The sequence below is a fragment of the Taudactylus pleione genome, unplaced genomic scaffold (assembly GCF_031769625.1).
Source record: "Taudactylus pleione unplaced genomic scaffold, aTauple2 ptg000041l, whole genome shotgun sequence".
NCBI lineage: Eukaryota > Metazoa > Chordata > Amphibia > Anura > Myobatrachidae > Taudactylus > Taudactylus pleione.
In genome coordinates, this window is record NW_028284443.1 from 38,259,855 (window position 1) to 38,285,666 (window position 25,812).

Sequence of the window (25,812 nt, forward strand, 5' to 3'; positions counted from 1 at the left end):
ACACTCCTCCTCCTCCAAATTAGTCATGAAGGAGCGAGATAATGCATCGGCCTTCTTGTTCAACACACCAGGACGAAACTGGAGTTTTAAATCAAACCTAGAAAAAAAAAGTGACCATCGCGCCTGCCTGGCATTTAACCGGTGTGCAGTTTGTAGATAGATCAGATTCTTATGGTCTGTAATAATCGTGACAGGAAATTTGGCCCCTTCCAGAAGATACCGCCATTCCTCTAAGGCTAGGCGCATGGCTAGAAGTTCTTGGTCGCCAATAATATAATTTCTCTCGGCAGGGGAAAATTTACGGGAGAAAAATCCACAAGGATGCATCTTCCCATCTTCAGCAGACTGAGATAATACCGCGCCTACTCCAACGGAGGATGCGTCCACCTCCACAATGAATGGTTTGTCTATTTGAGGCTGACAGAGAATGGGAGCTCGAGAAAAGGCACCTTTTAGGTTTTGAAAGGCTTGTACTGCTGGAACAGACCATTTAGAAGGATTGGCTCCTTTCCTTGTGAGGGAGGTAATGGGTGCTACCAATGTAGAAAAGTGTGGAATAAACCTCCTGTAATAGTTTGCGAATCCTAGAAAACGCTGAGTACCTTTTAATGACGTAGGCAGGGGCCATTCAGAGATTGCCTTTAGTTTATCAGGATCCATCTGGAGAGTCCCCCCGGAGATAATATGGCCTAAAAAAGGTACTGAAGTTTGGTGAAACATACATTTGGAAAGTTTCCCGAAGAGGTGATGAGTGCGAAGGCGGAACAATACCTCCCGTACATTAAGACGATGACTCTGTAAATCTCTGGAAAAGATTAAAATATCATCGAGATAAATCACAACAAATTTATGAAGAATATCCCGGAAGACCTCGTTGACGTAACCTTGAAAAATAGCTGGTGCATTACAAAGACCGAAGGGAATTACGAGGTACTCAAAGTGTCCGTCTCTGGTATTGAACGCGGTCTTCCACTCGTCCCCGGTCTTAGGGCCTGATTCAGACCCACTCGCGAGCGGCTGTCAGTTCGCAAGTGGGTCGATGTTCTGCACTGAGCATGCGCACGACGGAGGGAGCTCCGTCGTGCGCATGCGCCAGACGCGACGAGCGAAGGATTTTCCTTCGCTCGTAGTGTCTCTTCAAAGGGGGCGTGCTGTCGATGTTGACTGACAGCACGCCCCCTTTGGTGGGCGTGCCGGGGGCGTGCCTCCCTGATGGGGGCGTTCCCACGGGAACGCCTCCCGTCAGAAGCCGGCCCACTGACATCACTAGTGATGTCAGTGGGAGTGATTTTGGCTCTGATAGAGCCAAAATCACTCCGGAGCTTGCGGTTGAAAACCTCAACCGCAGGCTCCGGCTCGCAGTTTCGATGGTCGCGAAGGTCACGACCATCGCGGCCATCAAAATGCACGCTCGTATAGGCTGTGGGTGGTGACCCACAGCTATACGAGCGTCCAGGAGGACGCTCCATTTTTATGGAGGGCGGCCCTCATTCAGAGCGTGCGCTCTGCTCAGAGCGTACGGCTCTGAATGAGGGCCTTAATTCGAATCAGATTATACGCACCACGTAGATCCAGCTTTGTGAAAACCTGAGCCCCTTGAACTTTGTCAAACAGTTGTGAAATTAAAGGTAGCGGGTACCGATTCTTTATGGTGATTTGATTCAACCCTCGATAATCTATACAGGGCCGGAGTCCACCATCCTTCTTCCCTACAAAAAAGAAACCTGCCCCTGCAGGAGAAGAAGAAGGCCGAATGAATCCTTTAGCAAGGTTTTCCTTAATGTATTCCTCCATGGCCGCGGTCTCAGGTACGGACAAAGGGTAAACACGGCCACGTGGAGGACTTTTCCCAGGAAGCAAATCAATGGCACAATCCCAAGGTCGATGCGGAGGCAATTTATCTGCGGCTTGTTCACAAAATACGTCAGTGAAGTCTTGATAAGCCTCGGGCAAGCCCGGCTGGGGGGGGTGTTTAGAAGACTCTGGTCGAAGGGACTTCTTAGCCGAGTTGGCAATCATCGCTTGGTTACATACTGGTACGACCTTGGTCAAACAATCTTGGAAACACTGTGAACCCCAGGATAGGATTTGCATAGCATCCCAGTTGAACACAGGATTGTGTTTTCTCAACCAGGGCAGCCCTAATACCAGCTCATAGGAGGATTCGGGTAACACAAACAATTCCAGCATTTCATGATGTAGGCACCCAATTTGGACAGACACCGGATGAGAGAGTGAAGAAATGGGTAACCCCACCAGAGTTTTACCATCTAGACCAGACAGTAGCAATTTATTAGGTAGGGAAACGACTGGAATACCCAAGGTGTGAATCAGTCTCTCTGCAATAAAATTACCAGCAGCACCAGAATCAATTAAAGCGTGAACCTTTCTTGTCCTGGACTTATGGGAAAGCGACACTACTAAAAGACTTTCGGATAATTGGGATGGCTTGAGAATAACCCCCAACTGAATGCTCCCTACTTCAGTAAGGGTTTCGCATTTCCCGCAAGTAAAGGACAATTCCTCAGAATGTGGTTAGGTGCAGCGCAATAGATACACAATTTATTTTGGAAGCGTCTATTGCGCTCTGCCGGGGTGAGTTTGGCTCTGTTGACCTGCATTGGTTCGTCTTCACTAGCTAGGGTGGGTATAGGCGGACTAACAGCTGAAGAGCGGACTGGTAGACGTTCACCTCTCCCCCTACTAGCCCATCTTTCCCGATGGCGAAGGTCAATTTTGATACAGAGAGAGAGAACGTCAGCGAAGGATTCTGGCAAATCTCTGGAGGCAAGCTCATCCTTCATCCTCTCAGAGAGTCCATGAAGGAAGGACGCTTTAAGAGCTTCCTCGTTCCATTTTAATTCAGATGCCAGGGTCTGAAATTGGACTACATACTGCCCCACGGACTGTGTGCCCTGTCGCACTCGGAGGAGGTCAGAGGATGCAGAAGCAGACCGGCCTGGCTCGTCAAAAATTCTCTTAAATGCGGAAACAAATTCCTCTTAGGTAGATACGAGGGGGGCGGCCCGTTCCCATAGAGGGGAGACCCAGTCTAATGCTGCTCCTGTTAATAATGAAATCACATATGCTACTTTGGCCCGAGACGTGGGAAAGTTCTGGGGAAGGCATTCGAATTGGATTTCACATTGGTTGATGAACCCGCGGCACCGCCTGGGGTCGCCATCAAACCTTTCTGGAGTGGCAAGCTGTAGTCGGGGTTTGGGAGTAGGAACCACCGGTGGAGGACTTGATGGAGAAGGTACAGGAACCGCAGGCGGGGGAACCGGGAGAATAGAAGCCAACGTGGTTTGGATCGAAACCAGTTGCCTCGAGAGCTCCTGTAAATACTGAGCCACTTGTTGTTGTTGCGCCTCCTGGTTGTCCATCCGAGAGGTCAACTCTTGCAGAGACCCAGTACCTTGGGATCCTGCAGCCTCCATTGGGCCTGAACAAACTGTCACGTCTGAAACTGGAGAAGAGGACGTGGTGGGCCTCAGTTGGGGAAAGAAACGGAGACGAGGGGCCTGGATGTACGTTCTCCTCGTCCACAGGTCTTGAGTGTTGGCGAGACCTAGGCAAAGGTGCGGAGTCTAACCCACAGGATGGTGTTCACCAGTGACCCCCCCAATTGTGATATGGGCTTAACTGCACCCCGTGAGCAGGTCGCGGTCCTTTGACCAGGTACCCAAGCCCTGCAGGGATAGAGACACTACACCCGTGGCCCAGCGAGGATATGCCTGTTAGGCACAACACAGTCCCTGAAAATACTGTATAGACAACAACTTGACACGAGGATCAAAAACGTCAATAAGGCTTTCAAAGTGGGAAGCGACTCACGGTTACTTGAGACGTCACCAGAGATAGAAGGCACACAGGTGGGGATGATCACACTGCTGCACGGGTATTTACCAGAGACGTAAAGGCACACAGGTGAAGGTAGTAACACTGCTGCACGGGTATTCACCAGAGATGTTAAGGCACACAGGTAAAGGTGGTAACACTGCTGCACGGGTATTCACCAGAGATGTTAAGGCACACAGGTAAAGGTGGTATCACTGCTGCATGGGTATTCACCAGAGATGTTAAGGCACACAGGTAAAGGTGGTATCACTGCTGCTGTACGGATGAATAGGAACCTGGACCGGGAACTCACTAAGGCACGCTAGGAGACAACTGTTGTTCAGGCAATTTCCCATAACCTGTGGGACAGTTTTATACCCAGGGGAACCCTTAGACAGGTGCACAGCATCAGCTGGAAACGAGCCAATCAGGAGGAAGGATCCAGTCACATGGGCCGACTGTCATGGCGGCGCCCATGTCCGTATTAGAGATGCCGGACACCAGCCCTCCAGGAAGCCACAGCAAGCGGGGAGAATCCTCAGCTTCTCCCCCGCTGTCGCGCAGGCCGACCGACCACCCAGGATGAAAGGGGAAGCCGGCGGTGCGGTAAGCGGGCGCCGATCCCCGGCTGAGCCCTGACAGGAGCATACTGATGGTAGCTTAATATAATGGAACTAGATAGATTACAACTACTACTAGTAACTGTGACCACTGTCCTCCCCCTGCCACCTAGTACCTATTCGTTGCCCACTGACTCTGGCACCCACTGCCTCTCACTGCCATCTGTCTTCCCATTCATCTTGACAACTATGCCTTCCCTTTATCTACTGCCTCTTCAGTCACCCCCATCACCTCTCCGTTACCCTCTGTCTCCCCTTGTCACCCATCATCCTCTGCCACCTTCTCTCTCCCCCAGTCACCCTCTTCCCACGGGGCTGAGGAAAGTTTAGGCTGCAGGAGGGTTAGGTTTCGACGCCTGTCATTACACCCTTGCCGGGATTAGACAGTTGGGATGCCGACGGTCGGCATTTAGACCATTGGCAGCGCGACTGCATACCGCTGTCGGGCCATGCGCGCTCCCTATTTGGTCATCAGTCTCTACATGCAGCACAACCTGATGATTTGATTGACGACCTCATGCAGCGGGATGTGGCAGAGGTCGACATATCAGGCAGTCGGGCACGGGATTGTCTAATGTGTACCGGACGCCCGATATGTCGGCGCGTCGGATTGCTGTGTACACATATCATTGGGGTGGAGCTTGATGTGAAACCATGTTGGTTTTTCCTTTTATACAATTTCTCCTTTAAAACGTCTGCTAGACTTGTTGGGAACTCGCCTATGCCTGCACGTAGCAGGTTATTACATTTACCCCAATAACTGTGCTGGAGGTGAATGATGTGTGATATTTAGTACTACATTTTACTGAATGTTAGCAAGTTTACAGTTTACAAACCATTCCAGTACTGCATATATATTAGGGTTTTTCATTGACCATCAACAATAGTTAGCAACCATTGATGGTGTGATGGGGTTTTCAGGGCCATAGAGAGCTGGGCCCTTGTACTTTTTAAGGGCTTGGCCTAATCGTGGCAGCTGTGACCATGCCCCCTTTAGATAAAAAAATAGAAAAAAAGTGCTTGCAAAGCTGAGTGCTGAACAGTAGGGAGCTGTGAGCCCACGAGCCAGGGGCAAATCCAGGAGGGTGAGTTCAGTGTGATCCGTCCCCCCACACAGGCAGAGGAGATTGCTGATCAGTGGCAGCCTCTCTGCAGCCCAGCACACAGCAGCGTGTGTGTGGGGGCAGACCCAATCCCCTCCAACATGCCCAGGTATTTAGTACCCCCCTCTACATCTTGGCGACCCCAGGTATTTTCACCATTGATAGGGGGTCCCACTGATTGTGAACATTAGTAGGGAGCCGACAATGTTAAAGGGCATAAATATCAATTATCAGGTTTTAGACCAGATGACTGTAATTTCTTATCACACCAAATTCATGTCAAAAAGAAATTATGATTCATTCGCATGTATCAAAACTCACATGAAGGAACAGGGGCTCTGAAAGGAACCTGTGATGTGTTCAGAGTGAAGTGACTGCATCAGCTGTCGATTTGTTCCTCTATCGGGATTCCTGTGCGCTTCTGCACAGTTTATTGACAATGCACATGCAGTGGCCATTGCAGGGGGGATTCCAGAGGAGCACTCTTCTGGTCATTTTTGCAAAATGTAGCTCATAGGCTACATCACCTAGCTTTGGGGGGCAAACTAGCTTTGTAATCTGACAACTTTGCAACCCCCATAAAAACTTATGGGGGCTGCGGCTGCTTTCGGAAATGAAGGAACCTCCATTGTACATTCGGGGGATACTTAATATTTGCAGGAAACCCTGAAAACAGGTATTTGCAGGGAATATCCTTCAAACATTATTTGATAAATAGGCCTCTCATTGCCGTCCCCGCTGGCGCGATCTGTGCAGAAGCTAAACCACTGATTGTTATCTAGTCAATTGGTAAATATAATTTTCTGTAGCACTGACATGAAAAGAGAGGTGTGAGCAAGGGGCTTTATCATATCATTATCACTAGGGGGTCTATTTACTAAGCAGTGTTAGAAGACAGTGAAAAGTGATAAGGTGCCAGCCAATCATCTCCCAACTGTCATCTCACAGGCTGTGTTTGAAAAATGACAGTTGGGAGCTGATTGGCTGGCACCTTATCACTTTTCACTCTGTCTCCTAACACTGCTTAGTACATAGACCCCTTGATCCCCAAACTGGAAGTGGGAATGTCAGTGCCGGGTAGTAGATGTGTGACTGAGCTGTCAACCAAGCGGCAACATGAAGCGTAGCCGCGGTCCTGAGACTCCAGCATCAAGCCAAGATCTCGACCCAGGCAGCCCAGCCACCCGTATGTGTATCCCAGTGTGCTCGCCCCATCCTTCCCCGCACAGAGAGAGTGCCCGGTACAGCCGCACTTCTCAACACTTTATTACACATAGACACAGTTTTGGCCGCACAGAGAGCTGTAATGCAGTACACGGGCGGGGTCAGGGGTGACCGGAAAGCTGTGTGGTGTTACCAGTATCTGCTTCCGGGGCCGGCAGTGTGCACTGTGCAGCATGCTGTTGTTATTATAGCGGTAGAAGCTGTGATCGAGTGTAGTAACGGAACATGGCGGCCGCTCCGTGGAATCGCGTCCACATCCCGCGTCCCGCCATCCAGTGCCAGGTTTCCGTGCCGCTGGGAGACAGCACAGGTGACTGCACACAGCATGAGTATATGTGCGCCCTAGGGTCATATACAGTATATACAATCCCTCCAAAGTTACTGCAGAGCTCACCCTGAGCGTAGGGCTCTCTTTCTGCTCATACATCACTATAGTTATATTTCTCTGTATGTTCAGCATCCTAAATCAAAATGGTGTTGGTGCCGAAAATTTGTTGATGGACAGATAGAAAGAGCCAGAGTAATGCACTGATTCACTGATCCTTTCGAGCATTTAAATTGTGACATTTTAGTTCACAGTGATTCAAGATTTATTATAATATATATTTATATATCATGTCACAATACTATCATGAAGGACTCTTCAAGTCACTATTCATTTCATACTGACCATAGAGAATAGTCCATGTCTCTTTCATAGCAGCAACAAACATTCATTGGAAGCGTTTTACTTTTAACTATGATGTACACAAAAACACGGGAATCACATAGAAATACCACACACTTACAGTGACCTGGTCACAGTGTATCTTATGGCCTCAGCACTGTGTTTCCTTGGCCTATACTGTATTTATGAAGGAAACCATCACTTTGGCAGGTTTGTGTTGAAAACTTAAAGCGGCACTAACAATGGGGGCGATTCAGTTGGAATTGAATAGTGTGGGAAGGAAGTTCCCGGAGTTATTCAATTCAGCGGTCTGTTTAGTCCGAGAAATAATTTCTTCCCCTGAGGGTGAGGAGAAATCTGACTAAAGTGTTGGCCACGAGGCTGATATCCAGCTTAGCGCGGTACTAACAGCCTCGCGGTCGGCACTTTAGCCGGAGAATGCCGGTTCTCGTGACTAAACAGCCAGGTTAACTTGCGAGGACCAGCATTCTACGACTTAACAGCTTTCCGTAGGCGTAAACATTGCAGTGAATTGAATAGCTCCAGGTGCTATTCAATGCCCGGTGAATTGAATTAGTCCCCATTGAGTGTAAAGCCTGGCGATACTTCACACGTAGGGGAAAGTGAGAGTTTTTAGAAGTGAGATTTAGAAGAGATGTTGCCCATAGCAACCAATCAGATTCTAGCTATTATCTTCTAGAAGGTGCTAGTTAAATGTTAAGTAGAATCTGTTTGCTTGCTATGGGCAACATCTCTTCTAAAACTCACTTCTAAAAACTCTCACTTTAGTAACTTTACCCCTTAATGTTAGTGCCTCTTTACATTTTCACCTCAAACCTGCTAAGAAGCTGCGACTTAAATTTCCTACAGTTTTTTTCATCCTACATGGGCCTGGCATATGCAGTCATTTTTACATGGGTTTTGGCTTAGTTTGTCTAATAAGAACACGGAGCCTCCAATGTGAAGAACGTGACCTCGGCGTCTCATCCATGTCCGTGGCAACAAGGACACATTGTGGGTGACCGGGAATGCGGTTCATTGGGGGCGGGGGAAAGTGCTGGGCGGTAGGCTGTTTCTGCCGGGCGATGCACCCGCAGAAAACAGCCTGGGAAGAACACTGAAACCCATTGAAGTAAAAGGATGTAAATGTATTGCTTGCTGTATAGTGCTGTTGGTGCATCATTTACTTCCGTTTAAGTTCAGAACATGGGGCACACCATGTTTCTCTCCACCTCCTGCACAGTCCCTGCTGCTGCCGGAGAGGAGACATGCACAGGACCTGGACCGCAGACATGCTCCTATGGTAATGCATTCAGCTTGTGGCGCCGATGGTACTGTACCCCATGTTCCTCTGCATGTCTCCTCTCTGGCGGCAATTTGGACTGTGCGGGAGGGGGTGGTGGCAAGGATGCTCCATTCACACATGACGAATGGAGCCTCCTGCAAGTCTCTGCCGTAGCCTCCTGCACATTCCCTCCGCAGCCGGAGAGGAGACATGCAGAAGACCCGGACCGGAGACATGCTCCCATGGTAATGCAAACAGCCAATGGTACTGTATCCCCAGGTTCAGCCGCGTGTCTCCTCTCCGGCGGGAGGTGGAAGGGACACATGCCGCTGCTGGGCCAAATGGAGCCTCCTTCACAATTCCCGCCGCCACCGGAGAGGAAACATGCAGAGTTTAATGTTTACAGTTATTGTTGAAGGTGGTTTGGAATTGTGTAATTATCATTTAGTGCTACTGTTTGTTTAGAATCTATTCTAGATATCTAAGTATGTTGTTAAAAATAAAAATAGTTTAGGATTTGCATTTAGAGGTCGATTCAATTAGACTCAACCTGCAAGTAAGTGTGGCTATATATCGCACCTACGCTAGTTCCAAACTTGATGATTTGTGTAAGCAGCACCATAGGGTTGCCTACAAAAATCCCCAAGTCCGGGGTGAGAGGGGTTTGAGATGAGGTGTCGTTACCGGTGTTTTCACGCCATTGTAGCGGCAGCTCGCCCTCCTTTGCAGCTATTTGAATCAACCCCATTATGTTGATTAGAATTATTGTGTGTCATAAGTTTCCATCAACCTTCTATATTCACAATCTCTTATTTTTTTATTGCCATAAAATATAATACAGGTTGAGTCTCCAATATCCAAAATGCTTGGGACCAGGAGTATTTTGGAATATGGAATATTCCGTATTTTGGAATAATTGCATACCATAATGAAATATCTTGGGAATAGCACCCAAATGCACACACACAATGCATTATGTGTTATACACACCTTATACACACAGCCTGAAGGTAATTTTATACAATATTTTCAACAATTTTGTGGCTCAAACAAAGTTTGTGTACATACATGAAATGCATTTATTTTTCATATACACCTTATACACACAGCCTGAAGGTAATTTTATACAATATTTTTAATAGTTTGTGCCTTAGACAAAGTTTGTGTACATTGAACCATCGAAAATCAAAGGTTTCATTATCTCAGTCATGCTAAAAAAGTTCTGTATTTCGGAATATTCCGTATTTCGGAATATTTGGATATGGGAGACTCAACCTGTAATAGCTTTTGGTATAAATGCTAGATAAATAAAAATGCCCCAAATACCATTGTGGTATTCCAGTGTCCAAAAGTATAAATTAGCTGAGGCATATATTAAATTTGCAGGCGTTGCGCAGTAAGCAATTCAGTAATTCAGGTACATGATCTAAGAATATGATTTATTTAAAAAGAATTACCATAGGTTTTCATAACCTTACAGTACTTTCATATGTTTTTCAGAGAAATTCATCATCAAGTTTCTTGAAAGATGTTTTGCAGTCCAGTCTTCATTGGAAAGCAGTGCATTGAATATAGAGGTTGCTACGTTGGATTCCATACTCTACATTTACCACCATCGTCTGAGCTACCATAAACCTTATCTAGCTTTAAAACAGGTATATGATTTTTAATGTAAAATTGCTTAGAAATCATTTTTGCATATAACCACAGATGCCAGTTATAGCATTCATTCTAGGTCCGGTGCCAGGCAGGGCGCTGAACCGTAAAAGGGCACCAGCGGCCCGTGGGTAGGGACGGCACCCGACAGGCTGTTTCAGAGGGCATCGCCATAAGGGCAGGGCATTTTGCCATTTTCAAATCGGGCAGGGCGTAGTGCCCTGCTAAAACAGCCTAGCGGGATGCTAAGTTAAGCATTGTACACCGTGTGTACAATAGGTTACTTACTTGGATTATTGATAGAAGGTTGCTTACTTGGATTATTGATTTATGTAGTGTCTACCTATTAATTTGTAATTCGCTTTCTATATTCTTCTGGCCTCCACTGCATTCCTACTTATGTTGTAGTGTATTAATCTGTTATTTTATCTTAATTTGGATGTATAGTGCTATTTTTGCCCCACTGTACACTACTCCTTTGCAGTTACATTACTAATTTGATATTTGTTTACTAAATGTTTTCTGTTTCTTACGTAACTTTGGTGTGTTTTAGTTTTGTAGGCTGAAAGTAACATTACATTTTTATTCTTCGTTACATTTGCTTTCATGTACTCTTCACACAACAATAAGACAGGTGTCAATAGTTGTTACTCAGGGGTAAATTTACTAAAGTGAGAGTTTTTAGAAATGAGAGATGTTGCCCATAGCCACCAATCAGATTCTAGCTATTATCTTGTAGAAGGTGCTAGTTAAATGTTAAGTAGAATCTGGTTGCTATGGGCAACATCACCACTTCTAAAAACTGTCACTTTAGTAAATATAACACATAGTGTTATACTAGGGTTATGCAAATATATTAAGTCTACTTCACAGGTTCTCAAACTCAAACCTGCGGATCTTTTAAAATGTTATCAAGGTTTAGAAGAGGAGAGAAAAAAAAAAAAACATTTCGTGCCCTGATAGGAGTCTTTTTTTTTTTTTTTTTTTTTTCCCTCTTCTAAACCTTGATAATATTTACTCCTGGGATGCACCTCCAGTTTTTGAAATATACCTAGATACGTGTATCCAATAAATCTATAATTAGATCGTTAGAATTAACTCTTTTCCTGTGCAATCAATCTTCTTCCCCTTTTCCTGTATGATCTTTTAAAATGTGTCAGTGAGTAATGAATACAGCTGTTTTACCTTCTAGGTGACCTGGAAAATGGGACCTGTGTGGGGTCCTGAGGACAGAGTTTGAGAACCACTGGTCTATTTAAAGCAGCAATGCCTCATAGAATAGCAAGTGAAGTAGTCTTTAAGCATGCATCTAATTTCTTAGCTCACCCCCTACAAATCATTATCTTCTTTCAAAATATGTCTGGAGGGCAAACAAAAATGGCTACCAGACACAGTCAGTCTGTGCAGGCTTACACAGTTCTCAGCATGATATGACAATGTAAACATAAGCAAATTTTTTTTTTTAAGAGAATTAACAGCATTTACAAGCATTCACTAAACAAAACATTATAGGGGGAATTCAATTCAAAGCGATGATGAATAACCCTGGGAGGGAGCACCCAGAGCAATTCAATTCAGCACGCTGTTAAGTATTAGAATGCCGGTTCTCACGTGTGTTTAGTCTCGAGAACCGGCATTCTCCATCTAAAGTGCCGGCCGCGAGGCTGTTAGCTCCGCGCTAAGCCGGTAAACAGCCACCGGGCAGCACTTTTGTCAGTTTTTTTCCTCGCATCCCCAGGGGAGTGCGAGAAGAAATCCTTTAGCCCAACCAAACATCACATTGAATTGAATAGCTTCAGGAGCCCCCTCCCGGGGCTATTCATCATCGCTTTGAATTGAATTCCCCCCTTAGGGGTAGATTAACTAAGCCATGGAGAGAGATAAAGTACCAATCAATCAGCTCCTGTCATTTTTCAAACACAGCCTGCACAGTGACAGTTAGGAGCTGATTAGTTGGCACTTTATCTCTCTCCAAGGCTTAGTACATCTCCTCCTTACATTCTGGCATCTGATCCGTATTATCATAGACGGTCGTGTTAATTTACACAGAAACACTTGCATTTTTCTTGTATTAGAGACTTAATTTCCAGCTGTGGCACTAATGCAATTACAAGCTATTACATTAATGGTACCCTTTCCCTCAAATGAAAGATGATATGGTTCAGTAAACATAGGACATGTTTTATGTGTAAACTAAATGGCTAGTTTATTAGGTTTCTAGCCCTTAATCATTATATCATATATAGGTCTGACAATGGCATTTACTGCAGGTAGGCAGTTACCTTTCAGTTTAGAGAGACAATGTTCAAGATTTAAGTCGCTTTGAACATGTCATGTTAATGGACCTCAGATGTGCCAACATGACTGCATTAGGAAGTGCTGGAGTTTTCACACATAAGTGTCATGGATGTATTAAGAATAGACAGCCACCCAAAAAATAGCCAGGTGACACGGATTCTCTGGTAGGAAATACACTTTTAACAGTTGTCCTCTTTCCTCAATTTTCCACCTCAAAAGAACTTTTTTGTAAATATAATACCTATTCTGTACTTAATTGTTGGTTAGATGCACTCTGCTATCGAGTTAATTTATAAGGCAGTTAATATACCAGTCCCTGTATCCTTAGGATTGTTTCCCTCTGCATAGCCCCAAGCCACATTTCCTTAATATGTGCACAGTGCCAGTGGGATTGAAATCACCAATGTCTCCCTGAAGATGAAGACACTGGTATAGCTTGTACTTTATTCACAAGAGTGCGACTATGGTGCCAAAAGGTGCATGTAGCTCCTGACACAATTACCATGCTGGAAAAAAGGTTCAGTGGTCTGAACATGCTGATGAAAGGCCCATGATATGGTGATAACCTGCCGCTTATAAGCCGGTGTGGGGGTGTTTGTAGGTATGAGGGATGCTGGTGCTGCTAAGATATGAGGGCACTGATGGTGACATCTTATGGGAACAACAGTGTTGATACAGTGTGGGGGTTACCGTTTTTATGTGGTGGATATAATATTGTCTTTAAATGTGACAAATTGATATTGGTATAATATAGGGGTAATGTCTGATATGTGTAAAACACTAATGTTTATTTCATGTTCAGGTTGTTGGTGTTAATGGTGGGGCACTGGTAGGTATGCAGGGGCATAGGTTTGTAATCAATAGTGCAGAAACAATGAAATCGCACTGGCTGCATAAACTGAGGGCATATTTGTGCCTGTATGACGTGGAGACACTGGTCGTTTATACTTGTCATTTGGGCTATATATTTTATTTTACACTAGCGACCCTCTCCGGCTTCGCACAGGGAGCATTTTCATCACTGCACCTCACAGTGTCACCACAACCCCCACTGCTGCTGCCCTGCAGCTGGCTGGGGCCCGGCCACTGGGATGTGCTGGGAAGGGCAGGAGGATCATGCATGAGAGATTTGTACTGCAGCTACCGTAAGCATTATCAGCAGCATGTCCCCGGGGCTGGGGCACCTGTGCATATTTCCGCAGCCTCTATGCGCACCCCTCCCCAGCTGCTGAACATGATGATGAGCAATGTCCTCTTCTTGTTGAGCTTCCTCGCCGTGATGCCCCTGTCCGAGAACAGCGCTGGCTTCCATGAGAGGTGCCTCTTGTTCACTGAGAGCGTGTGACTGAGTGGGAGCATAACTCTAAAGAGGGAGCACTTATCGGAGGAGTGGTGGTCAGAGTTCGTCTGCAGGTTCAGGGTAGGGATGGATATCGGAATCTGATGTTTACTAACCATTGATGTTTTCGTTCTGATGGTAGTGTTTTTACCAATTGCTTGTGGCAATCCGATGTTTACCACCATTGAATGGAAGTCATTCAATGGTGTTCCGATGTTTTTTTTTATTCTTGATAGCTAAACCTCCCCTGGCTACTGGGTCTGCATCAGGGCATATTCATGGTTTTGTTGGAGCCTGTCTCTCATTCTCTGTCTGCTTCAGACATGACCCTGCTCAGTCCCTGATTCCCTCCCCTCTCTAGGCTGCTGCTAAATAACAGGGCACATTGCTATCCCTGATTGGCTCTCACTGTTTCAGAGAGCAAATTAAAGTGCAGCCCTCGGCCCTGCAGCAGCAGTCAGCCACTCATACAGCACAAAAGTTTCTTCTGTGACTTTCTTAATTCCAAGCCTCAGTTTCACAAGCTGTTTTGCTGTTTTAGCACCCTAGCCAGCTCCTATACAGTAGCTTGGTGCAAGATTTTTTCTGTGACTTTGTTTCACTAAAATCGTCACTACTCGGCTCCCTTTTGTCAGACAGCTAAACGTCCCTCGACAAATGCGTTTCTAGAGAGGAGGGGCCGGCGGCCGGCACCGCACTTATAGACTCTGGGCACTAGAGTGTGCCCAGAGTCTGTAGCACATGCGCTGGTCACCAGGAAAATGGCCGCTGCGGCCGTTTTCCAGTTGTTTTTTATAGTGCAGACACCAGCGCCGATGTGGAATTCCGGAGACGTAAGTATAATATGGGTGCAGGGTGTGCGATGCGGGCCCCCCTGGACCCAGGGGCCCATGTGCCCCGCACACCCTGCACCTATTATAAATACGCCCCTGCGTCCAGTGGTTCCAGAGATTAGCTTAAACGAAGAGGCAGACCTCTAAATTTGCCTGGCTTGTCGGTTTCTGAGAAATATGTCCAAGCCTGTATTAGATATAGATATCCATCATCTGTATATTCTGAGGTCAAATGGGATATACCCCATGACTGGGCAGATGTACGTAGCAAAGTGTCCATTCAGTGCAAATGCCTGAACCATTGCTGCCTTACTGAAGTGGTTGAGACGTCACACATACTATTAATATTCTGCTGTTCTGTTTTTCCAATAGCAATTCAGTCCGTTTCATTCAGTGTTATTGTGTGTGTGTTTGTTTTAAAGCCACTCATGCTAAGTTATCAGTCATGTTACCTAATATCACTGCAGATATAGCAGAGTATGTGGCCAGCATTACTGATAGTGTGCCTGTCATTTAATTACAAATGGAAGGAAAGAGTGTTCATTGGGGTGTGCGTACTGTAAGCTGGTTTCGGTTTGTTACCACTTCTTTTTCTTTTTCTCCAGGTACAGCAGTGTATAAAACGTATACGTTCTATGGGCTTGGAAGCCTCCATACAAGAGATAATGGATTTATGTCCAAAGTATGTGGTTTGTTCAGTAGTATGTAAATACCCTTCTCTGAAAAAAGAAAGCTCTTTATTGTATGTATGTGTGTGTGTGTGTATATATATATATATATATATATATATATATGTATGTGTATGTATGTATGTATGTGTATGTATATATATATATATATAATCTTGCTAAAGTATAACTATTACCCTTTCTTCATGTGCTCACTTTAATTATTAGTGGGTGTTTGTAAATAACAATAAACAAGGGAAGCACGTGACATGAGTCCAGCTGTTGTGGAAACACAGGCGTCATGATGCTTTGTTGGGTTTTATGGTTACAAAACTGCAGGAACAAGTTGTTTGTTTCTGCTTTTACAAAGGGGTGGCTTATTTAGCAGTTTTTATACACTTGTATACATAGTGTAAAAATCCTCTCTTACCTATATTTTATTACTCACATTGTGCATACATGCATGACCTAAATCCTCTGTATAGGAATGATTCCAATTTATATATTTTTTTAAACATTTTTCTATCTAATAGACATTTACTAGGTTATAAATGAGTGCAGAATAGTTTCTTCATTAGCACGTTTTATATGCCTAAAGCTATATATGATGTAAAGCGTAACCTTCAATGTTTTATTTGTTTAGGAATACTGATCTTGAAGACACACAGTATTGCTCTCTGCCGAGTCAGCCTATTATGGAATTAGTGTCTATGAAGATTCTGGGCGCTTGCAAATTATTGCTCCGTCTAATGGATTGCTGCTGCAAGGCCTTTCAGTATCCTTTCTATGTTACTTATAGTTACACATAATAGCAGAGAATGGAAAACACATAGAAAGTGGGGCACAAAGTAGGTGCGACATAGTTATTAGAAAAATTCGACCTTGTGTTAAACACTGGTTTACAATTCTGCCTGTAAAAGGAGGTGGATCTTATCAGACTACACATTATTTACATAGTGCACATGACTGACATTTTTATGGCAGTCATTACATAATGTTGGACAGTTTCAGGAGGATCTAACCTTTAGAGTAAAACAATTTGTATGTATGTTGATGGTACAATCTACTTTTAAAAATATTATAGAAAAATGATTGCTTAATCTGCCCATGTACTTATTTATCACAGTATCAATTAATGGATGATCAAGTTGATCAAACTTCGACAATCACATTTCTGAACCATATATTTTTTGCCTTGTATATAACATTAATGTAAGACCTTCAAATATGATTGCATTGCAAATAGAATTTGGGCAACATATAATTTTAAAATATTGTAGCATTTGACCTCTGATTAGTCCTATGTAGCAATAATAGTTGCACTAGTTTATACTAGTTTATCCGTTCCTAGTTTATACTAGTTTATCCGTTCCTAGTTTATACTTGTTTATTAAAAGTAAAAGTCATCAGAAATGTGCAGACACCATCATGATGTAGTTAATTAAGTTAAATGTTGTAGAGATGGATGATTAAATAAATGAAAGTGGTGATTTTATTACATACTAAAATAAAAGGGCAGAAATGAAGCAGTTAGCTGCAGATATGGTACTGCGTTTGATTTAACCTGTATACATGATGCAGGACCAGAAAAGCAGTTCTGCATCACTAGGGGGTTTCGGACTACAAGCTCCTTTGTCATAGAAAGAATAATATCACTGTTTCCCTTTTTATAGAGGCAGGTTGAGATCACTAACTATACATGACTGGGTTTAACATGGAGGTCAGAGTAGGTTTCTTGAACAAGACAGGTTATGTGTAGCAGAAGTAGGGACCTGTTTTGCCAGAACAATGCCTATGAATTCAGGTGCTGTGCCATCCTATCAAGCTGAATCGCTTGGAGGAGCCCCATTTTTCAGTTTAAGAACTCTGCTCTACCTGCAGCATCAAGGGATGCTTCTCGAGTAATGTGGGCCAAACACCTACGTCCCAGATTTCCCGTTCTGCCAATCGGTGGCAGTCGATGATCGGGGAAAAACAGCATGTTAAAATTCCCTGACTCGCCGACCATTTTTTGGTAGGAAACTGCGAGTCAGAATTTCTCCAATCCTCCGAGCCAGCCATCAGCAGAACGGGCAGTTGCGGTATTCAATCGCAGCTGCATGGGCCCCTTTACTCTGAGTGTCTAGGGGAGGAAAATGCGGCAAAGTGCTTCCATAGTGGGTAGCTATTAAAAGGGTTTGTCTCTAATTAGACAGGATCGTGAACATAGCAGTACAGGTTTGTATGAGAATTTGCATATCCTTATAACAGTATCAAATATATATATTTTTTAGATCTATCAGCTAATTGATATATTTAGGAAGTTAGATTAGTGTATTAAAGGCTAAACAAAATAACAATTGAATACGCCTCATAAGAAGTGTTGAACATTCTTATCCCTCATGGACATTTCCCTCTAGCGATTTTATGTGTACCTGACGACAATATGCTTATGTACACTTATGTCACTACTCGTTGAACAGAAAATAATGTTTTCATTTCATTCTAAGCCTGATATTTCCCTTAAACTACTTAAACAGTTTATGTTTGCAGCACCTGAATTTACAGGAGTTTATTGTCTTAAATGTTATACTTTTGGGATTGCTAAGCCGATTATGGTATGTACATAATAATATAGATCTACACTTTACATTTATTGTATGTTAAAGCCGTATGGTTTCTTAGGAATTTACCTTTCTGCAGTCTTGCATGATTATTATATTTTGGGGGTTGATGCATATTATTGAGTATGAATGACTGTATATAGTATAGACACATTCCTATTGTACTAAGGCTATCTGGTGCTTTCCAACGGTTGTATACAAGCATGCTCTTACAAAGTCCCCTTCACACACACACCTTTAACAGCTTTTTTGTCTTTTGCACTTTCAGTACGTGATTCTCCACATGTTGTTGATTAAAACAAACTATATATATTTGTAGTTCTGAAATATGTGAGTATTTTTTCCTTTCACTCAGGACCTGATTCAGAGATGGCCGATGGCAATGTTTACGGTGTTGAGCAATTATTTTAGTACTGTGCATGCATATGGCGCATGCGTCAAGTTTCATTACCTATGGCAGTCACAGTGATAACTTGGACGCTGAGTGATTGGCAGTCAGGGAGCGCTTGTAAGAGGTAACGGGGGGTGTGGAAACTCACACAGATGTATCGCGACTGTTTTGGTGACGTGTCTGTACCTGCAAATACGTACTCGGTGGTTAAGGCTCTAGCGACTTCCTTCCGACGGACATTCTGAGAGACCTTAGTGTTGCTCAGACAATTGATGTTATGACCGATGGTACATCAGTGGATGCAAGTGGTGGTTTTGAGACGCCACTAGTGGACGTCTCAATGCAAATCCCATGGCTCTGACATTTGCACATTTTCTCCCAACTACTGCTTCCTGGATCGCAGCTGCAGCGGGATTTCTGTCCACCTCTGTATCAGGCACTCTGTCATTAATACTCATTAATATGAGTAACTCCCCAGAAGATGTAGGAAATTGATTTCATGAGAAACTATACAGCTTTAACATAAATAACTGTAACATCTTTATATTGTTTCTTCAGGACTTTGTTTAATATTCAGTTGTGTACAATTATATAAGTATACTTAATTATATATAAATTGTATGATTGGTACTCAAATGCTGCTAACTTAAGCATTTTGTCATTTGTAAGATATACTGTACATTTTTGGGTACTTGTGTACTTTACGAACTCATTGCAGAGTGAACCCAATGAATGTTTTAAATGGTACTTGTGTACTTTACGTACACAAGTACCGAAAGTTGTCCCCACATAAAGAAGAAAGTTCTCCCCTCGCGGGCTCGGTGGCTCGCTACAAGGTTATATTCCCCCTCTGTGCCCACTTGGATGGTAGGGAATGACGCTGGACACTGGCTGATGACGTCCGGGTCCTGTCCGTGAAGGGGATATAGACATTACCATGATTGATAATAATAATCAGTGTAGGGCACTGGGGTTCTCTCTGTAATGAGTCCGTAAAGTACACAAGTACCCATTTTTGACTAGAAAGATAACATAGAAACCTAATACAATCATGGATATACAATACTTTTTTCTCCAGGGTTATGTACAGAGGAGTCTTAAGACAGCTCACCTTCTTGTACAACGCACAGATATCAGTGCAGCGAGCAGTGTCAGAGTGTCAGAAAATGCCATACTTTAAAGACTTTATTTTTCCTGACAAAATTGAAGATTTCCTCGGCTCCGTGATTACAGATTTGGGCAGGAGAAAACTACCTCGGATGTTTTCCAAAACCGGCGATCCACAATTGCTTAATAAAATTTTCAAAACCAGTAATCTAATTAGTAATGAAAAAGACATGGAAATGGCTGAGACTGTAGATATAAAAGAAACCAAAGGAACGTGTATCGATATGGGACAGCCAGTAAATATGAGTAAATTAATCAGAGGTAAGAAAATAAGGAAATCTTGTTTACATGTATTAAAAATACTATCAAAATCTAGCTTGAAGCATTTATCAACCATTAAAGTAATTTTGTGTGGTACATTGAATGTAAAATAAGAATATATTCTCTTGTCTCCCTGACTTCAGGGTACTATACTAAATATATAGTACAAAATACAGACTAAATAATCTCAAACTGTTTTTTTTAATCAATTTAAATATTTTCCCCACACAAAACATTTCTGTGTGCTCTGGTATAAGAACCGCTGCTATAAATTTGGTTATTCAGCAAAGACTTGCCTTACATGGAAAACTACTCCTTGTGTCGAGATTCAGTGTATCAAATATATGTAAAAGCAGCTTGACTACTTTCCAGTACGTAATTAAAGTTTCCCTATTCAGAGCTGCCTGCCGCTCTAACTAATAGGTGGCAAGCCACCAATTGTAGTAAGTATACTATTGAAGGCATGAGGAGAAGAATAAATGTGAGTATTATGAACTAATTCTAGCTGCAGCTTTCATTTAAAATAACATTATTTCTTTCTATTGTATGGCGTTCTGTTTGTGCTGAAGGTAGGAATGTTTTGTACCAATATGTGTTGTGTTTTCCCCATATAGGCAAGCTGGAGGCTTTTGATGTGAAAGCATTATTTCAGCCAGCAAAAGCCGATAATTTGAAAGTAAGTTGCAGCTTTTTATGAATTGAATATGACTCTCCCCTGTAAGCAATATCAGCATTTTTGCATGTTGTTATATCAAGAAATAATTGGCCTTCACAGTTGAAAGTGTTAATGAAAATATTTTTGTTATGCAGCATCATAATAACATTGCAGTTTACTAAATACTTGTGCTTTGGGCATGAAAATCTGGTAAAGCATCACAATAAAGGAGGCTTTAGTCCATATGGAACCTTTGCGGGACTCTTGAATTTAAGGGAGTGCCCATAGACTCCAAGAGGAGAGTAGTCAGCCCTCCTACATCCTGCCCCCTTCCTAATGAAATGGGCAGGGAAGGGGGCAGCTATTATGCAATTCTTTGAGAATCGCGTCATCACCCCCTCTCCGTAATTCTACAGTGCCATAAATGGTTTGAACAAAATACAAACTTACAAATTTATATAATGAATACACTATTTACATAGTACAAAGTGGGATAGAACAACTACAAATTACTCTGGATATAAGGTAATAAATTGTATAGTGAATGGGGGAGAACAGAGGAGGGATGAGTACCATTATGAATCAAGCAACCTTGGAGCATTGGTGCAATAAATGGGGCTAGAGGTGCTGAGGACAGCAGATACATGTCCAGGCTTCAGGAGATAAATAATATATTGTAGTTAGGAATAAACAATTAAAAAAAGACCCTGCCCGTGAAGGCATACAATATTAAGTGTTGGAGACAGACACAAAGACACAAACGAGGGTGGGTGACATCTAATGGAAGGAATAGGTGGGTATTTGCCAAGGAGAGAGACGTACGGACGGGATGGTATGTCAAAAGGGAAGTTAAGTTAACCCTGGTGTTGGTGGAAGGCAATGATTTCTACCATAGACATGTTTAGAAGATGGCTGATATTGGAGACACAAGAGGGGGAGGATAGGGGAAAGGTTAGGAAAGGAGAGGTAAATATGTGTTATGTTGGTATGAACTAACATTAACTGATCCCGACCACGTCATATGAGCATCTAGGCCACATCATATGAGCATCCACTAATTATCTGTGGATGATAGGAAGGAATGTGGTTTGTGAGATTAGTGTTTATTAAAAGTGGGTTAATATCGCTTATGTTTCTTCTTTTTTCATTTTTCTTTTTTTGAACCGTTGGTCTGCATGCAGCATTGCTCTCATTTGTATTTCAGTTTATCTAAAAAAGATTTATTCTACAGATTTTAAGTTTAAGACAAGAATCCACTATTTCCAAGAACAAGCAGATTGGTCACAGACGAGAAAGCAAATGTGTGAAAGTCATGGTTCCCAAAATTCAGCAAGCAGAGAGTTTTAAAGTACTGTCTGAGCGGCTTTTTTCTGCTGCAAAATGGTGTAAAAAGAGAAAATTGAGAGATGAAGCTGTGTTCTTCAGGAACAGATATTTACGAAGCTGCAGGCTCCAGAATGCTGAGGCTTTGGGATACAGGTATGTATGGCTAGAGCATGTAGATACAGTATTAGCACTTCCACATACACTACAAATGTATCTGGAAATCACGCTCTGGTATAAGGTGGATCTATCGTGCAGTTTCTTTAAAAAAAAAAAAAAGATGTTATATTTATAATGCAGCATAGTAAAGTAAAGGCATAATTGCAGTATTGTAATGAACACACGTAATAGTTTCAGTTTATCCAGATTTTTTCAGTTGTGCTCCTAACCTGCTAAATTGCCTTAGGTATTATTAAAATGAGTTGTCTGTGTGGGCTGAGGCCCCTGGGACACAAATCCCTTGTGAGCCTGCAGAATTGGCTGTCATACTTCCAACAGTTTGATGTCACAGAAAAGTTCTCAAGCGCACAGGGGAATGCCCCTGCCAGTACATGGCATATTCATACTGTAATTAATACTCATAAATATTTATATTTAACCAGAAGATGGCTTACTTCATTCAGGCATGTAAATATTGTGTATTTCCAAGGATATATACATAGTAACCACCTAGTAAATTGAACAAGTTTATTTTTATGTTGGGTGTTGACTTCCTATGTGAAGTTTAGATCTGCTTTTTATTTTCCTGTAATGATTAAATGTGCACATACTCTAGATAGTCTTTTTTGCAAATATAACTTCTATACTGTAACTGTATACTAGTAGAGTGTACGTAGCAGACAGCTTACCCACAGCTTCAACTTGTTTCAAGCCCTCTGCCTATGGCCAGCTTCAACCGCTGCAATACCTTGCCAACATTGGTTGTTTTGAGCACAGTAGCACAGAAAACAGTTTGCCTTCAAAATTGTTGTCAGGCTTGTGACGCAACTGACTGAACACAGAGAACTCGAATCAGCACAGCCAGCAGAAAGAAGTTAGCAGGAAAAGGGAGTGTTACATGTACTCTACTAGAGAGTTTGTGTATATAGCAATAGAATTGCTGGGAGATCTGTCTGGGCTCTTTACAGGGGAGCGTCACCATGCATGCGGGGGGTGCATTCTTAAACAAGTACACCCAGTAATCCTTATTGGCAGCCCTTTATACTATAGCAAACAGTTACATGAAGGATTGAGGTTCTATATTGCACACGTGCAGTACAAATTTAGTTTTGTGATGTCATATGCACACCATTGCACAAATGTGCCACTTTTATGGGCAAGGGCGTGTTTTTGTGGGTTAATATTGCAGCATCTGCATAGCTGCAAACAACTGCACCCTCTGATTGGATTACCGTATATACTCGAGTATAATCCGACCCGAATATAAGCCGAGGTACCTACTTTTACCCCAAAAAACTGGGAAAACTTGTTGACTCGAGTATAAGCCTAGTGTGGGAAATGGCAGGAGCTGGTAGTGACCCCAGTAGTAATTCCCCCTGGTTGTGCCCCCAGTAGTAATCCCTCCTGGTAGTGCCCCCAGTGGTAATCCCCCCTTTCAGTGCCCCCTGTAGTAAATCCCCCACTGGTAGTGCCCCCTGTAGTAATCCTCCCCTGGTAGTTCCCCCAGTGGTAATCCCCCCCTGTAGTAATCCCCCCCTGGTAGTGCCCCCTGTAGTAATTCCCCCCTGGTAGTGCCCCCTGTAGTAATCCCCCCTGGTAGTTCCCCCAGTGGTAATACCCCTTTTAGTGCCCCCTGCAGTAATCGTCCCCTGGTAGTGCCCCCTGTAGTCCCCACCCCCCAGTAGAGAGAGACGCGACAAGAATAAAAAAAAAAAATCACTTACCTGTAACTCCCGCTCCTGGTCCCGCCGCTGTCCGCTCCTCCGGCCGCTTTGCATGGGAGAGACGTCGTCATGACGACGTGTCTCCCATCACCCACTGCGGGAGCCGGAAGATGGCTCCCGCAGTGGGAGCAGCAGCAGCTGCTGATTACACCAAACACGCAGCTGCCGGCTCCGGCGGCTGTGTGTTTGGCAGTGTGTAGCGCTGACCGAACTCCGTCCGGTCAGCGCTACACTTGACTCGAGTATAAGCCGAGGGGGTACTTTTTCAGCACATTTTTTGTGCTGAAAAACTCGGCTTATACTCGAGTATATACGGTAGTTCAGTGAATTAGTGACATTGCTCGCTACTGGCAGTTTATGTATACAGGGCCTTATTCAGAATTAGGAGTAAAAAAAAAAAGGATCAACTTGCTCTTGTAATAAACCATGCTGCATTGCAAAGGGTGCAAATGCATTTATATTTTTGCATGCAGCAAAAATCTGACTGCTTTGTAGCAAACAAACACGGAGGTTTTGTCATGGTGCTTCTTTTTGCTCTTACGCCTAACTTTGAGTACGGCTCACAAGCTTTAATCAGATATGTGGGTTGCCCAGTGTTGGACCACAGAACACATTGTAATAATATTTAAACGGATATCCATTAATGTGTAGAATGGCATGATAGTATATAGATTCATGTAGTAGATAGCAAAGATTAGCATGTATTTGTCCAAAATAGCATATATTGGATCTCCTAGTTGACCACTATATTATCCCGTTGTGCTAAATGAATTACTCCCAGCCTGTTCAGTGTGGTTGTGCCTGACTATGCAGAGAAAATTATAGTTTCCTTCCCATCAACAAGCCAGAAACATTTAGGGGGGTATTCATGAAAGATTGGAAAGTGATAAAGTGGAGAGAGATAAAGGGATCTAGAACTAGTTCACATTATTAGGTGTTTCCAGACTAACGTAGCATTATAAGCTCTATACTATGACTGAAAGCAGAGATGCTCGGTCATAGTAAAAGTGTCATTGATATCTATTGTAAAGAATCTGGGGGGTTGGCCTAACTATAGGATCATGTTCAAGTTATCAGGGCACATTTGTTAAACAGCTTGGTATAAGTATGTGCCAAGCACTGGAGTTGTATATGTTGTTGGCATTGTGGGTTTTCTTTTTGCACTGCCCAGTCTGAACTACATATTTTAACCATTTTTTTTCCTTTAAATGTATTATTAAACCATTTTTTTCTCTTTACTCTTTAAAGTTTAAAAAAGAAGCTGCAATGTTGGAAAAAGTCCATATGTCACAGTTTGCATGAACGGACTCTGAATGAAGATCATCCAAAGCCTTGTTTCAGAACACAAAGATTTCCACCGACTTGGAAGTATATGGTCGCTCACTCAAGAAAACCGAAACTTCACAAATGTCACATTAATCATTCTAAAGCCAAAGTTAAAAGAGATTTGAAAATCTCCCCTCTGTGTTTAAATTTGTGTCCTGGGGATGAAGAGGTGTCATCAGCTGTCACAGATATTTCTTTGAGACCTCAAACTTCTGAGATCTTCATGTCTGGCACAAGCACTAAAGGAACAGACCAAAATCTAACTACAACAGATGACATAGATGATATATTTTCATCAATTGGGATCTAGTAGAATGTCAGTCCTCTGTCTAGAGTACTAGGTAGACTGTTATGGGAGCAATAAATGCAAAATACTGTGTGTGGATTTATTTCATTTTGAGTACTCAGGGCAGAAAAAAATAAAGTAAGTTTTTGGTTAACAGGTGTTCTCTTTTGTCTAGATGCACAGCTTTTATTTCTACATATTTGCCATTTGTTGTATTGATCCACCATTGATTTAAGAGTGGCATGGAATCATGCGGAACTGTCAAGGATAACTGTAAATGCAAGATGGAAAATTTGGATTCTGATAATAAAAAAAAAAAAATTTTTCATTGTCATTTTAAACGGTACTAAACAATGCGAATAGATTTTCTCCACTGTAACATAA

At 43.0% G+C, this 25,812-nt stretch overlaps 1 protein-coding gene across 1 annotated transcript; it reads left to right on the forward strand.

The window, feature by feature from the left end:
* The first annotated feature begins 6,920 nt into the window (after positions 1–6,920).
* RMP64 (ribonuclease MRP subunit p64) lies at positions 6,921–25,582 on the forward strand. The gene is made up of 9 exons (XM_088456661.1): positions 6,921–7,097; positions 10,240–10,394; positions 15,471–15,547; positions 16,177–16,308; positions 18,053–18,130; positions 19,606–19,955; positions 20,570–20,631; positions 21,842–22,089; positions 25,065–25,582. The coding sequence occupies exons 1-9, from the start codon at positions 7,013–7,015 to the stop codon at positions 25,450–25,452; spliced, it is 1,575 nt and encodes a 524-aa protein (XP_088312787.1). The 5' UTR covers positions 6,921–7,012; the 3' UTR covers positions 25,453–25,582.
* Positions 25,583–25,812: the final 230 nt, after the last annotated feature.